This window comes from Felis catus, chromosome E1 (genome assembly GCF_018350175.1).
Source record: "Felis catus isolate Fca126 chromosome E1, F.catus_Fca126_mat1.0, whole genome shotgun sequence".
Taxonomy (NCBI): domain Eukaryota; kingdom Metazoa; phylum Chordata; class Mammalia; order Carnivora; family Felidae; genus Felis; species Felis catus.
The window spans coordinates 27,131,424-27,145,370 of NC_058381.1; the positions used below are offsets into that span (position 1 = coordinate 27,131,424).

The following is a 13,947-nucleotide window of genomic DNA, read 5'->3' on the forward strand; positions in this document are numbered from 1 at the left end:
TTCATAATTCTGATAAGAGTTTAAAAAGATGAGGTACTGCCCCAATTGCAATTTTTAAAATTCTTTAAAAAAACAAAATATACGAAACACCACTTTACTGAGAAATGCTACCTACTTTGTATTTTAAAGATGTTTTTCTTTTAGCACAGCTGTATTCTAACCAGCATACACGACCATGTCTGAGGGAAAAATATGAGTCATGAAACCCAAGGCTGGGTGGACATTCCGCATGTTCTATGTATCCTAGAATGGATACAGAGACAAACTGAAGTCATGGGTTCCCATACAGACCCCACTACTGAAATTAAAGCTGATCAGCCTGATGACATGCGTCTGGTCTAAATCTAATCCATAGGATCTTGAAAAGCCTGTATGCCCTTCATAGAAAGTTTACAGAAGTTATTATTAAAGTTCCATTTTCAGATCCTGAATGATTTTGGACTTTTAGGCTTACTATACAAGCAAAAGTATCAACAGTTATTCAGAATCTTTATCAGATTTGGGTCATTTCAATTTGGTGTTTTTTAGTACTCTCCATTAATTAAAGATGTTGACATCCTACCTTCCAAGTAAAGATGTCTTTAGGACTAACAGGTAGCAAATGTCCTCAACTCAAATAAATGTTCAAAATAATATATAACATAAGGCATTATTATGGATTTTCAGGGAACACAAAGATGGCAAGGACACTTCCTTCTTCAATGCCCTGAAGAAATTAAAATATTTTTCTGTATTATAGTAGAAAAATGATAAATTATGTGTGTGTATATGTATATATATATATATATATATATATATATATATATATGTATATATATATATACTATAGATGACATTAGTAGTAAAAATGTGTTACAGAAGTTCAGAGAAAGGAGAGGTACATAAGTACAATTAGAGATTCAAGAATGTGGTATTAAAGTTTAGCTCTAAAGGATTGATAAGAATTCTGATTAAACATGAGTAATTCAAAGTTGTCCCTCGACTGCTTAAATCTTTGTTATTGTTTGTCAAATAATAACTTCAGACTATGCAACCACAGGGGAGGGAAGAAAAATAAAATAAATAATAGTAGACTTCTTTTTATCCACCCATTATGAATCTCAGGAAAGTGGCTAAATTACACTAAAGCATATCATTTCAGGTAGAAGACTAATAAAGCAATGATATTTTCTTAAGGAATGTCTAGTGTTAGCAGAGACATTGACAGCTGCACAGCTGGGTATGTGTAAAGAAGTAGGACTAAAAAAGAAAAAAAAAGTTCATAGTCTTTTTTGGTGTTTATGTATCTATTAATTTTTTTAAATGTTTATTTATTTATTTTTGAGAGAGAAAGAGGGAGACAGAGAATCCAAAGCAGGCTCCAGGCTCCAAGCTGTCAGTGCAGAGTCCAACGTGGGGCTTGACTGTAAGATCATGACCTGAGCTGAAGTCGGACGCTTAACCGACTGAGCCACCCAGGCACTCCCATATCTATTAATTTTAAAAAGATTACTTACTACTTATCTTATGGAAAAAGCAAGCACATATAGATGTCAAAAATAGTTACAAAATGGATGGTGATTTCATAAGCAATGTTACACAAATGGTATATGAAGATTACAAAACTAACAAGACAATTATACCGATCATTTTAGGAGAAAAGCATTATATACAAGGGTCCTTCTAGTTTCCATACTAAAAGCCAGTTAGGTGGAACTATAAATCTTTCGCTAACAATGGCTTTTGCCTCTCAGTGATTTCACCACCATGAGTTTTCCCTTACCATCATTTCCTAACATTGAAAATAAGCCAATGCCCAGATAATTGCATAATTTCACTGCTTGAAAACAAAACAAGACTTTCTTTTTATATGTAACAGCTTGAAAATCCACAGTGCTGGGCAAGACATAAATGTGTCAGATATTTAAGAACATATGTCTCATCTCAGAGTCATTCGGGCTGGAGGTCTGAGTGGGGATTCTACCAAATAAACACACGGCACAGACCACCAGACAGCCCACTCAACCATGTGTGCAGAATAGTCAAGGGAAAGGGTTGAGTAGGAAAGAAAAGAAAAAAAAACAAAGAGGGTGTAGAGAACTAATGGTGCCAGAATGAACAAAGAAACTATCTATAAAAGAAGCGTCCTTCAATGGAAAAAAAGAGTCTTAAATTCATTTATTAAAAATTTATTGTCTACAACACGTCAGATGATATTCTAGGCACTAGAATACCTCAGTGAGCCAAAGACAAAATTCTCTACCTTCATGGAGCTTCCATTTCCATGTATGTGTCCATGTCGGAAAGGTAAAGAGGCAACAAACAACATACACGGTAAGTAAATTACAGGGTATGTGAAATACTGAGTGTAAGTATATTGACTTTGGAAATCCCAATCTAGTATTATTAGGTGGGGTAATTTGAAATTTTTAAGGGAAGTTTAACAAATAGCAAGGTATCAATAAAAATAACAATATTTTTGGCTCTTTGCTTTAGGCTGAAGAAAAAGAAGAATCAGAAGAAAAGATGGATTTGTTATTACAGAAAAATCTGTGTGTGGGGTTTCCTCCTGGTTACTTCAGAAATAGCTAAAATGCTTATATTATGCACTACTAGTGTCTACCCAAGAATGAGAAATGTTTGTTGTCCTGAGCTACATCTGGATGTACACCAAGTAACATGCCTTTAGAAAGTATGTGTCTCCATGATACGATGGAACACAGCAAACACATCCCATAGTCTGTTTAGTGAAGAAACTCAGATTCTCTACTTTCAGAAACATAGAACTTTTTTTCCCTCTACACACATACAGGGAATACCTTCAAATTTATACAGTTTGGTTTGAATTCCAGAGCCTAGGAATGGATTTTATCTTCTCTAACACTGTTCTCCTACCTATGAAATTTGGATAATAACTACCTCACAGGATTGTTCTGAGATAACCAGTGCAAACTGCCTGGCACAGGTCTTGATAAATAGCAGGCATTACACAATTCAATTTCCTTAATCATGTAAGTAATTTATAGTTTAGAAGGCAATGCCAAAGAATGCAAAGAACACTGAACTTGAAGCCAAAAGACTTGGGTTCAAATCCTAGCTGTTACTTACATTCTTAGGCAACTACTACTTATTAATCTTCTAAGTGTGACAATTACAAAATTGGAGTAGTAATTTCTCTATCCAATGATTATAATAATAAAATCAGCTCACATACACTAAGTGCTTTAAAGTGTGAAGTACTAAAAAAATAATAATAATTAAAAAAAATAAAGTGTGAAGGCCTATATAAAAAAAATTAAGTATTATCATAACTTGATAAAATCTAAGAATGTTTAAAAAATATACGAATTTGCATATTCTGTTTTGAAGTCTGATAAGTTGCATGCCCTATCACTATAGAATACTCTTGGCATAATAAATTTTACTATTAATTTATAGAAAGTTACTATGCAAAGCTGGATGCATAAAGTTTATGGATTCCCAGAGAGGTTGCTATCATAAAGGGAATTAAAATAATGTTATTGTTTCTTAGGCATTAATACTTTCTTTTCTTTTTAAAAATTTTTTTAATGTTTATTTGTTATTCTGACAGACAGAGAGAGACAGCATGAGCAGCGGGGGGCAGAGAGAGAGGGAGATACAGAATCCAAAGCAGGCTCCAGGCTCTGAGTTGTCAGTACAGAGCCCGACGTGGGGCTCAAACTCACAAACCACGAGATCATGACCTGAGCCAAAGTCAGAGGCCTAATCGACTGAGCCACCCAGGCGCCCCAGGCATTAATACTTTCAAGGGACAATTAATACTTTAATTAATTGGAAGAAAAAGCAAAATGATAGCTTCCTTCTTCCCCTAGAAATAACTAAAAAGATAAAAAAAATTTATCTTCTGATACACTACAAAATAATTTACTACTCACCATGGTATTTTATTATTTGTAAAAATCTAACAGGATATTGTAATATTTACCAAAGTAACTAGCATTCCCATATTAAAAAATCATTTCATTGAACAATATACTTAATGCAAGTGGGAGAAAATATATTCCTTGAAGGAGGAATGTCCTTGGAATTTTGAGTGATTTTCATGGCGGGAGAGTAGAGGACAGGCTCAATAAACTCATCCCAAATGCCAAAATCTAATATTAGAAACTGGGCAGGTAGAAGTAGCTGCAGTTTTCCTGTCTCATTCTGCTTTTCTAAGAACTGAAGGTAGAGAGGTGTTAAGAAGAAATTGGAGAAAATTAAAAGATATGCTTTTAATTTTGAAGGAATTATACCAGGGCAAAGACATTACTCACTGCTCTTGCCTTTCCTTTGGTGAATGCCTCTTTGACGTAAACCTCACTGATTAAGACATTCTATTCAGGTTAATTTTATTTTATTCTAGTGAGATTTGCCCTTTTAAAAGGCAACAATTCATGTCAAGGTTCGAGAAGCATATATTCATTTCCCCTCATTTTCTCTCTTCTATTCATACACACACACACACACACACACACACACACACACACACACACACACACACCTCTCTGTCCTGAAGCTTTTGTTAAGACTGGCTATGAACAATAGCTGATTCTCACTTCTCTAACCACAACCCACAGCTCTTTGCCTCTTCAGAGACTCCTTTCTTCCCCATTTTTTGCCACACTGACATCTGGCTGGTTTTCTGTAAAGGACATTGGTGCCCTGAGAGGAAGTATTATTTGGGGGTATGAAAGAAAAGTGGAATTAGTGTAAGGCAATATTCTCTCAGCTAATAGTAAAAATATGACATTTTTGGTTATGTATGTGAAAATGATGATGTCCATTTTCCTATATGAGAACACTATTTTTGTTTGCTAAAAGTCTTAGATGAAAAGTTTCACAAGGCAAGAAGTGAAATAAAGACAGACAGGAAGGGAGGGAGGGAGGAAGAAAGAAGGAAAGAAAGAAAACAAGGAAAAAGTCATAAAGGGGCACAATTTTCCAACAGGGACAGGGAAAACCTGCCCCCAATTCACTAACCCCCAGATGACTTTCCACAGTTAAATACCTAAGGAAAATACCAACCCAAAGAAGCAGAACCAAAATATTAACAATTCACACTGGAATGAGCAAAGGAATTAAGTTTCAATGCATTTCAAAGGGCTCACCATCATCAGACAGTAAATCAGAGGGTATAATTACCTGGATATGCATTTTAATTATTGCTTTTCCAATCAGAGTTGCACCAAAGAAAGTCCAAAAAGGTACAAGAAAATGTCCACATGTTATTCCAGCCAGGTCAAATAGAGGATTTGGAATCTATTTAAAAAACAAAACAAAACAACACACACACACACACATTAAAATAGGACTTTCATATATAATCCAAGGAACAGTTTTAATTTTACCACCTACAGGTATGTGGAATTATGCTTAAGCCTTGCTTACATTACAAAGAGAGGTATAGATTCCCTGATCAATACTAGACTGTTCAGAAGTTTAGGCAAGTATTCTAATGTTTCTGTAAATTCGGTCTCATATTCATCTCAGGCTGCTGTTAAAGCAAACCCAACTGTCCTTTTGCTTACATTACTTATGGCTAATGTCCCATAAATATACTTTTTTCTATCACATTAGAATTGGTAAAACCAATGGACCCACAGGAATTTAATCCCATTCAGCAGATACTTAACCGTTTGGTAGCTGTGTCTAAGGTGAGGTATAAACGAAGAAAAAGTCCTGAGATTATTTCAGTAATACTGGGGTTGTAAAATCTTCAGCCTGAAATAAGAATATCATCTAGAAATCACTCATATCTATATAGCAAATATTCTTATGAAATTCACAAATATATTTATAGGCAGATGCACTTTTATTCCTCAATGTAAAAAAAAAACCTTGTAATTTGTATTTTGCACAGACAAATCTCATAATTTGTATGACAGTACAAGGCTGTGAGGCTGTGTAATATATTTTAGGCAGAAAATCAAGTGTGGAAACACGAGCGCATAGATTCAGATGTTTTGAATACTCAGTCCGAGACAAAGAAGTGATTCACAACAAATACCTTTTCCAAACATTCCCACATTTCAAGAATGCTGAAAGACAATTTCATGTAAAAATGCAAGGAAACCATAAGCTGTTTTTGAGCACTTCATCCATTTTTCTCCCATAGAAGCACTCTGTCCTTGTGGCAGTTGGCAGAACCATTCACAAGCCAATTAATTTATATAATTTCATTTCTGAACTTTCAAAGAAAAGACTAGTTGTTTAAAAGATATTTGTCACATATGTTCTTCTTAAAAACAATGTCATGACTAAATTAGAATTCAAATATTCTTTTGTTCGTAACACTTGGATTTAATAACTTTTGTTTTTCTCATCCAAATTCAAATGTTTAATGCAATTTCATGTCTTACAATCATATAATAATATCACTTGCATAGCTTTACATCTATCATTTCTTATATTTTCTCACGTGACCCTCATAACTCCATGGATTATAATTTTAATTGTTTTCCTTTATTATCAGGCTCTATCTCAAGTTGAAATAGAAATTAAAGTATATAAGATATGTAAATCAGAATAGATTAAAAATTAGAATTTGTTAAACATGTTTAACACCTCAGTGTATGCCAGATACAGTCTGAGCATAATTAATGAGTTTATTGTTGCATGTGCATGTTATTTATTCTTTTTTTAAGTTTATTTTGAGACAGAGAGAGAGAGAGAGAGAGAGAGAGAGAGAGAGAGAGCGAGCGAGCAGGGGAGGGGCAGAGAGAATCCCAAGCAGGCTTTTCCCTGTCAGCAAGGAGCCCAATGTAAAGCTGGAACTTGTGAAATGTGAGATCATGACCTGAGCCAAAACCAGGAGTCAGATCAACTGAGCCACTAGGCACCCCTTCTTTTTTTCACCATCTGACTAAATACAGAAAGGAAAACTGAGATTACAAAAGCTACTAATGGGGTGCCTGGGTGGCTTAGTTGGTTAAGCATCTGACTCTTAAATTTGGCTCAGGTCATGATCTCACATTTTGTGGGTTTGAGCCCCACACTGGGCTCTGTGCTGACGGTGCTGAGCCTGCTTGGGATTCTTTCTCTCTCCTTCTCTCTCTGCCCCTCCTGCACATGTTCTCTTTCTCTCTCTCAAAATAAATAAAGAAAACTTAAAAAAAAGAAAAAGAGCTAAAAAAAAAAGTAGCTTTGAAATTTTTCCTCAAGTAGGAGTTTAATTTGTTAGTTTAAACGTTAACAACAAAATAACTAAAAACTTCTTTTTACCTTAAATAAAGTATATACTTTTAATACTTTAACAGAAATATCAATTTTCTGAAAAAAAGTTCCTGGAAGGCCAAACTGATCTATCAATTTCTTTTCAATACTGACTATTCCTAGTCAAATATAAAGAAGACTGAGTAGTATGGAAAATGGATTTGCAACAGTGAGGTCGCAGAGATAGATGAGTGCCAAAGAATAAATACCATTTTTTATTTTAATAAATTGAAGGTACTCATGTTTTCCCTAGGAATAATGAAAGCTAGTTTTTATTGAATGTTCTGATTTTTAGGATACTTTTCTAAAGTTTCTGCATCACCAACTCAACTTCATCCCCAAAACAATGCTATATGATGTGCTTGTGCTCATTTTACAGGAAAATGAGACAGATTTGACAGTTTGTTCGGAGAGCAGGATTTCAGCAGCAGAGCAGAATTTCAACCCAGGCAATGTGGTTCCCAGGCTTGTTTTCTTAGCCTCTAAAGTAAGGACATTATTATCCATTAGGCCTCTCAGTTTAATCCCAGTCTGCTGACTTCCACAACACTTTCTACTTATCCTTGTATTTCAATGGTCTCCCTCACTAGACTTCAGGATCCTCGAGGAAAGGGAATATATCTTTCATCTCTTTATTCTCAACACTCAGTGACTAAATCAAAGCTGAGGAATAATGATAAAAAATGGTTGAACATTTATGTTCTAAGCACTGTGTTAGCTCACACACACACACACACACACACACACACACACACACACACACACACATTTTAATTTTTTAATGTTTATTTATTTTTGAGAGAGAGAGAGAGAGAGAGCGAGCAGGGGAGGGGCAGAAAGAGAGAGACACAGAATCTGAAGCGGGCTCTAACTCATAAGCTAGGAGATCATGACCTGAGCTGAGTCAGATGTTCAACTGACTGAGCCACCCAGGCACCCCTTACATATAGTTTCTTGAATCCTCAATCAGCCTTTACAATGATGAGTGACTTATTGTCCATTAAAAAAAAATTAGAAATCTAGGGCTCAAAGAGAGTAACTTAATTAGGTTACATAGCTAATAAGAGACAAGACTGGCTTAGGAATGCCAAAGCCAATTTTCTTTCTACAATATCACACTATAGTATACTTATAAACTGCTCAAATACTTGAGAGATCAAATTATGATAAAGAGCTCATACACTGAAATGAAAACTTAGATTATGAAAATTTCTAGTATTGCTGGGTCAAAGGATAGTAATTGAGGCATATGTGTATCTCACAGTATCTCTAGAATGTTGACATTACATTAGAAATTTTGGCACCAAAAGTCCTCTTTTTTTGGGCATTTGCTTTTGCTAAGGCAGGGGAGGGGCAGAGAGTACTCAAAGATATATTCATATTCTAGAACATAATGGACAAAGCAGCTGTGTGTCAGTAGATAGTAATTTTGTGAATTATATTTATAGCTGCAGTTTTTATTGTATCAACTAGGTACACCTGGTTAATCCGGCCAAATCCACCACTGAACTACCAAAAATTGTGTATGGGCTACCAAAGAAACCTTTGATCAAAATGCTCCATTTCAAATATAACTATTTCTATCATATTAGAAAAGGACCAGGATAAACACCAACTCATCAAGGAATGTTGATTTCCCAAATCTGCAATTTAAGAAATTAAGTTTTTGACATAAGTGGCTTCTTAGTTCACTGTAGCCAAAAATGCCCTTAACTTTGCCCCAGAGGTTTCAATTACCTAACTTGGTGTAAATGCCCCTTAAGACAGGTTTCACATGACTTCTTCCTTATAACTAATGCTTGAAACTTTGGAAAAAGACTACCTATCTATAACTCTGGAAAGAATGAAGTCATTGTTACTTGGTTAAATGCACTTCATTTTATAAATTCTTCATGGAAAGGATGAATTTTATCTCTTTTATTCTTAAAAAAATTTTTTTTCAACGTTTTTATTTATTTTTGGGACAGAGAGAGACAGAGCATGAACAGGGGAGGGCCAGAGAGAGAGGGAGACACAGAATCGGAAACAGGCTCCAGGCTCCGAGCCATCAGCCCAGAGCCTGACGCGGGGCTCGAACTCACGGACCGTGAGATCGTGACCTGGCTGAAGTCGGACGCTTAACCAACTGCGCCACCCAGGCGCCCCTTATCTCTTTTATTCTTACTGAACCAAGCCATTTAGGTCTGAAGTCATCATGGCAAGATGAAATGCTTGAAAAGTCAATAAACTAGATATGAATCCATCCAATAGAAACAGCTCATTTGATGAGTAAGATGAATGATTAATAAATTTATATACTCATTAAAAGTGATAGCATTTTTGTTCACTCAAGTATGTTACCTTATTTTTTGTTAAGTGTGTTATCTTTAAAAACAAACTGGATCAATATATAAATCTACCATCTATTGGAATTCCTCACTTTTAATACAATTCACTTACTGAAGCACAGGCCAAAATTCCAAAAAATCCAACCTTCTGTACTAGGTTTTGAACTGCCAGTTTAGCCCGGGAAGCAAAGTCCTGTATAAAAGGAGGATATCAAAACATTAATGAAATGTACAGGGAAGAAGAAAAGATGGCTCTTTATAGAATTTATAATATTAAATGCCACACAACCTGATTCACTTAATCATTGCTTTTGATGAATGATTAAAAAAAATCATACGTTGCATTAAAAAATATGAATAAAATCTTGATAGAACATTAGTTACATCCTTAAAGACAAACTTTTACCACATTTCAAGAATAAGCCAAAACACTGTTACTTTATTTTTCAGATTATCTCTGGATTATCTAGGGATGAAGAAAATGTTATAAACTATCTATGAACCAACTCATTATTTTGGAAATACTGACCTACCACATGTGATTCTTTTAAAAAAATTTATTTATTTAATGTTTTTATTTATTTTGAGAGAAAGACAGACAGGGCATGAGCAGGACAGGGGCAGAGAGAGAAGGAGACACAGAATCTGAAGCAAGCTCCAGCTCAAGTTGGAGCCCAAGGCAGGGCTTGAACTCACGAGCTGTGAGATCATGACCTGAGCTGAAGTTGGATGCTCAACCAACTGAGCCACCCAGGCGCCCCTACCACATGTGATTCTTGATCTTGGGGTTGTAAATTTTAGTCCCATGTTGGATACAGAGATTAACAAAAATAAAATCTTAAATAAAAATAGAAAAAAAGATTAAATTTTATGCAGATCACCTAATATACAAAATAATAAAAAATATTAAGCCTAGAGAAGTTTGTGGAATTCTGTTTTTAAACACATCCTGAAAGTAAGGAGTCATTTCATCCCTCTGAGGCAGAATCTCTTTACTCAACAGAAATTAGATAAAAACAAAGGAAAACAGTTTCCTTGTTCTTTCAGATGCCTGGGTGCCCATCATCAATTATCCTTCAGGGTGCTGTAAGAATTTTTATTTGAGGGGAAAGAGCTACTTTATCCAAATAAATGAAGTAGAAACTTCCCTTTACCTTTTTGTTTTCTTAAATTTTCTAAATTAATTTTCAGCTTGCATGTCTTACAAGGAAAACAAATTAAGTGCCTTTTTAATGGGAAGTTTTACTTGTTAAAAAGTCTGAAAGTTGTCTACTGAAAATGAATTTCACAAATCTCATTATGTGTTGAACACACACGCGCGCACGCACGTGCACACACACACAAACACACACACACACAGTGACCATGCTACTTTCAGTTCCTGTAATTTATTTTCCAGGACTTTCACAATATTCTCGGAATTAAAATTACATTTTTATACTAAACAATCCATAAACGTTTATTTAAATTCAACTAATATGAAGTTTACACACTTGTTTTCATTATAAGAAGCCAACAGTAGCAGAATATGCAGCTTGAGGGAGTATTTTCTTGATGTTTTTCCTTGCCAGTGTAGTGAAAAACAAACAAACAAAACAAAAACAACCAAAAAAAAACTCAGGGAAGCATTGTACTAGCGTCTGTACCGAATCTAAAATATTTTACGGTAGTAACTCATGTTTAGATTTCATAAACACAACTACATTTTGTTGTTTTTATTTCAAACTTATTTTGCTTAAAGCCATATATTTACAACTTACTGATATGGCTCTAAAGGCTTTATTGACATAATTTTATTGAAAACATCATTCTTTCATGGTCTAAAATGTTCTACATGTTAAATGTAATTGTACTTTGATGCTCTGTATTTTATTTTATTTTCAGTTTTATTTATTTAAGTAATCTCTACACCAAATGTAGGGCTCAAACCCATGCCCTGAGATCGAGTTGCACACTTTCTGACTGAGCCAGCCAGGCATCCCTGTTGCTTTATATTTTAAAATTTCTTTTTTTTTAAAAGCAACTCAGATACTTTTAAATTATTTGCATAGTTGACAGTTCTTTCTTATCATGTTGATTTTAAAGTAACACTGTCTATGAATATGTCTATTTATATTTCTGCTTGTTGTTAAAATAGAATTGTATCATAGGAATATTATTTGACAATAAATTCAACTTACACACACACATCCTCAACACCAGCCAAAAAAACTCTTTTACTAAAGTTTAAAAGAATCATTTCAAGCACAGTCTGCTATTCTTTTTAGGCTGGCAAATAAAATAAAATAGCCACAAAAGGACATCAATAATTTTAAAATCAATATTTTAAACAAAAAGCTTAACAATTTAATATGGTAAGTAGTCAATATTCAAGTTAAATATCAAAAGAAATTAGTATCTCATTTTAATGGTTTTGATGTATCTGTGGGAACAATGTAGCAAGTACCATTTGATTACTTCCTCAATTGTCATTCTTTATTAAAAATAAATCTGTACAACTAAAAACAAATTCCTTTTAATAGTTTCATTTCTCTGGATTCACATTTCATAAAGTTTACCTATTTCACAATTTAAATGCCTGAGAGGAAGTTTGTTTGATTCTCTAGTTCTACCTAAATAAGCAGCATGCATTTGCAATTTGTAATCATGTATCTCTTTCTACTTTTAAAAAAATAAACACAATATAAGAAAGTAAAATTATCTTTCCCACTCTCAACAACTGTGATTGTGTATTTAACTAACCATGCTTCTGAAATGAAGAACAAGAGACATTAGAAACATTTCTCCAAAACTACAATAAAACAAATGAAGCAGTGTTATAATAAATCTTTATCACGGAGACTTTAAGGATTAATAAAGAAAAACAGATAAAGCCTTCAAGTATGAATATTCCTGCATGACTTTTACTTCACCTTTCTTTTTCCTAAGAAAAATTTGTGATTAAGGGAGAAGAGAAACTATATGGCTAGTTATAATTAGCTTGCAAAATGCTAATCTTTGAATCTAAAGATACCAGATGGATTTAAAATACATGAAATAACATTTATCTTCAAATGGCAACAGTCCACCTATTTCAATTTTCATAAGTGATCACGTGAAATTTCAAGATCTCTTTAAAAGCAACAAAAAATACCTAAACCTGTTAAACAAATGCAGTACTATGGAGATAATTAGTATTTGCTTAATAGCTTATGTTAGTTTGAGACGGTAAATGGTGAAAAATTTTATAAATTATCTGCCTTCTTAATCCATTCTATGTTAAAACTTTGGCTGACCTTGGGATGGTAATGAAGTGGCTCCACAGATAAAATTAAAAACCACAGAACAACTGTTTCAATAATAATTCCTTGTATGTAAGAGCAATTTAAAATACACTGAATTTGTGAAGTTCTTTCACCATCTAAAATGACATTTTAGGGGCACCTGGATGACTCATTAGTGAAAGCATCGACTCTGGATTTCAGCTCAGGTCATGATCTTACAGTTTTGAGTTCGAGCCCAGTGTCTAGCTCTGTGTTAACAGTGAGGAGCCTGCTGGGGATTCTCTCTCTCTCTCTCTCTCTCTCTCTCTCTCTCTCTCTCTCTCTCTCTCTTTCTCTCTCTCTCTCTCTCTCTCTCTCTCTCTCTCTCCTTCTCTCTCTCTCTCTCTCTGCCCCTAGACTTTTATACTCTGTCTCTCCCTCAAAACAAATAAATAAAAGTAAATAAATAAATAAAATAAAATAAAATAAATAAAAATTTAAGATCCTAATAACCATGTAATTAAATATTTTTTACAATGAAATAATACTAAACATAATACCATAATTAAAGTATACAATTAATTCTCATCTCCATAGAAACTGCAATGAAACATAACTCATAATCTTTAAATCTTTCAGACTAAAACATGTCCTAATTGCAATTTTCTACCTTTATCAAGGCTCCCTATGGGTTATTTTCACATAAAAATGTAGATTAATTCATTAAATTCAAGTGAACAAAATATTTTATCTTACTATTATCTTAATCAACAATATTAATAATGTAACTACTATGTCTTAACACTGCATATTTAAGTAAGTTTACTTTAAAAGAGGTCTGTTTTAAAGAGTCATAGATCATCTATTGTTTTTGAATTATAATGGACTCAACCATGCTTATGAGATGAAGACTAATGAAATAAACTCTAGAATTATAAGCAAAAGTAGGGATATTAACTTGATGAAATGAAGTGATTGCAACAGTAGTACATTTATCAAAATAGTGATCAGAACAGACTTGTGCAACTACTATTGAAAATGAAATGTTTTAATATCAAATTTATAGCTTTTACATTACATCAGAGATGATCACTGGAATTTCTATTTAAATTGAATATTAGGGTAAAATTCTATAATAGTACAAACTGAATACATTACATAAA

At 33.8% G+C, this 13,947-nt stretch overlaps 1 protein-coding gene across 3 annotated transcripts in view; it reads right to left on the reverse strand.

Moving 5' to 3' along the window:
* The window catches only part of VMP1 (vacuole membrane protein 1), a 127,547-nt gene that overhangs the window by 22,136 nt on the left and 91,464 nt on the right, over positions 1–13,947 (reverse strand). For all 3 annotated transcript variants that reach the window (XM_045044813.1, XM_045044811.1, XM_045044812.1), the window contains 2 exons: positions 9,655–9,735; positions 5,146–5,262 (listed from right to left, as the gene is read on the reverse strand). In XM_045044813.1, coding sequence (XP_044900748.1) covers positions 5,146–5,262; positions 9,655–9,735 — 198 coding nt within the window. The remainder of the gene's footprint in view (positions 1–5,145; positions 5,263–9,654; positions 9,736–13,947) is intronic.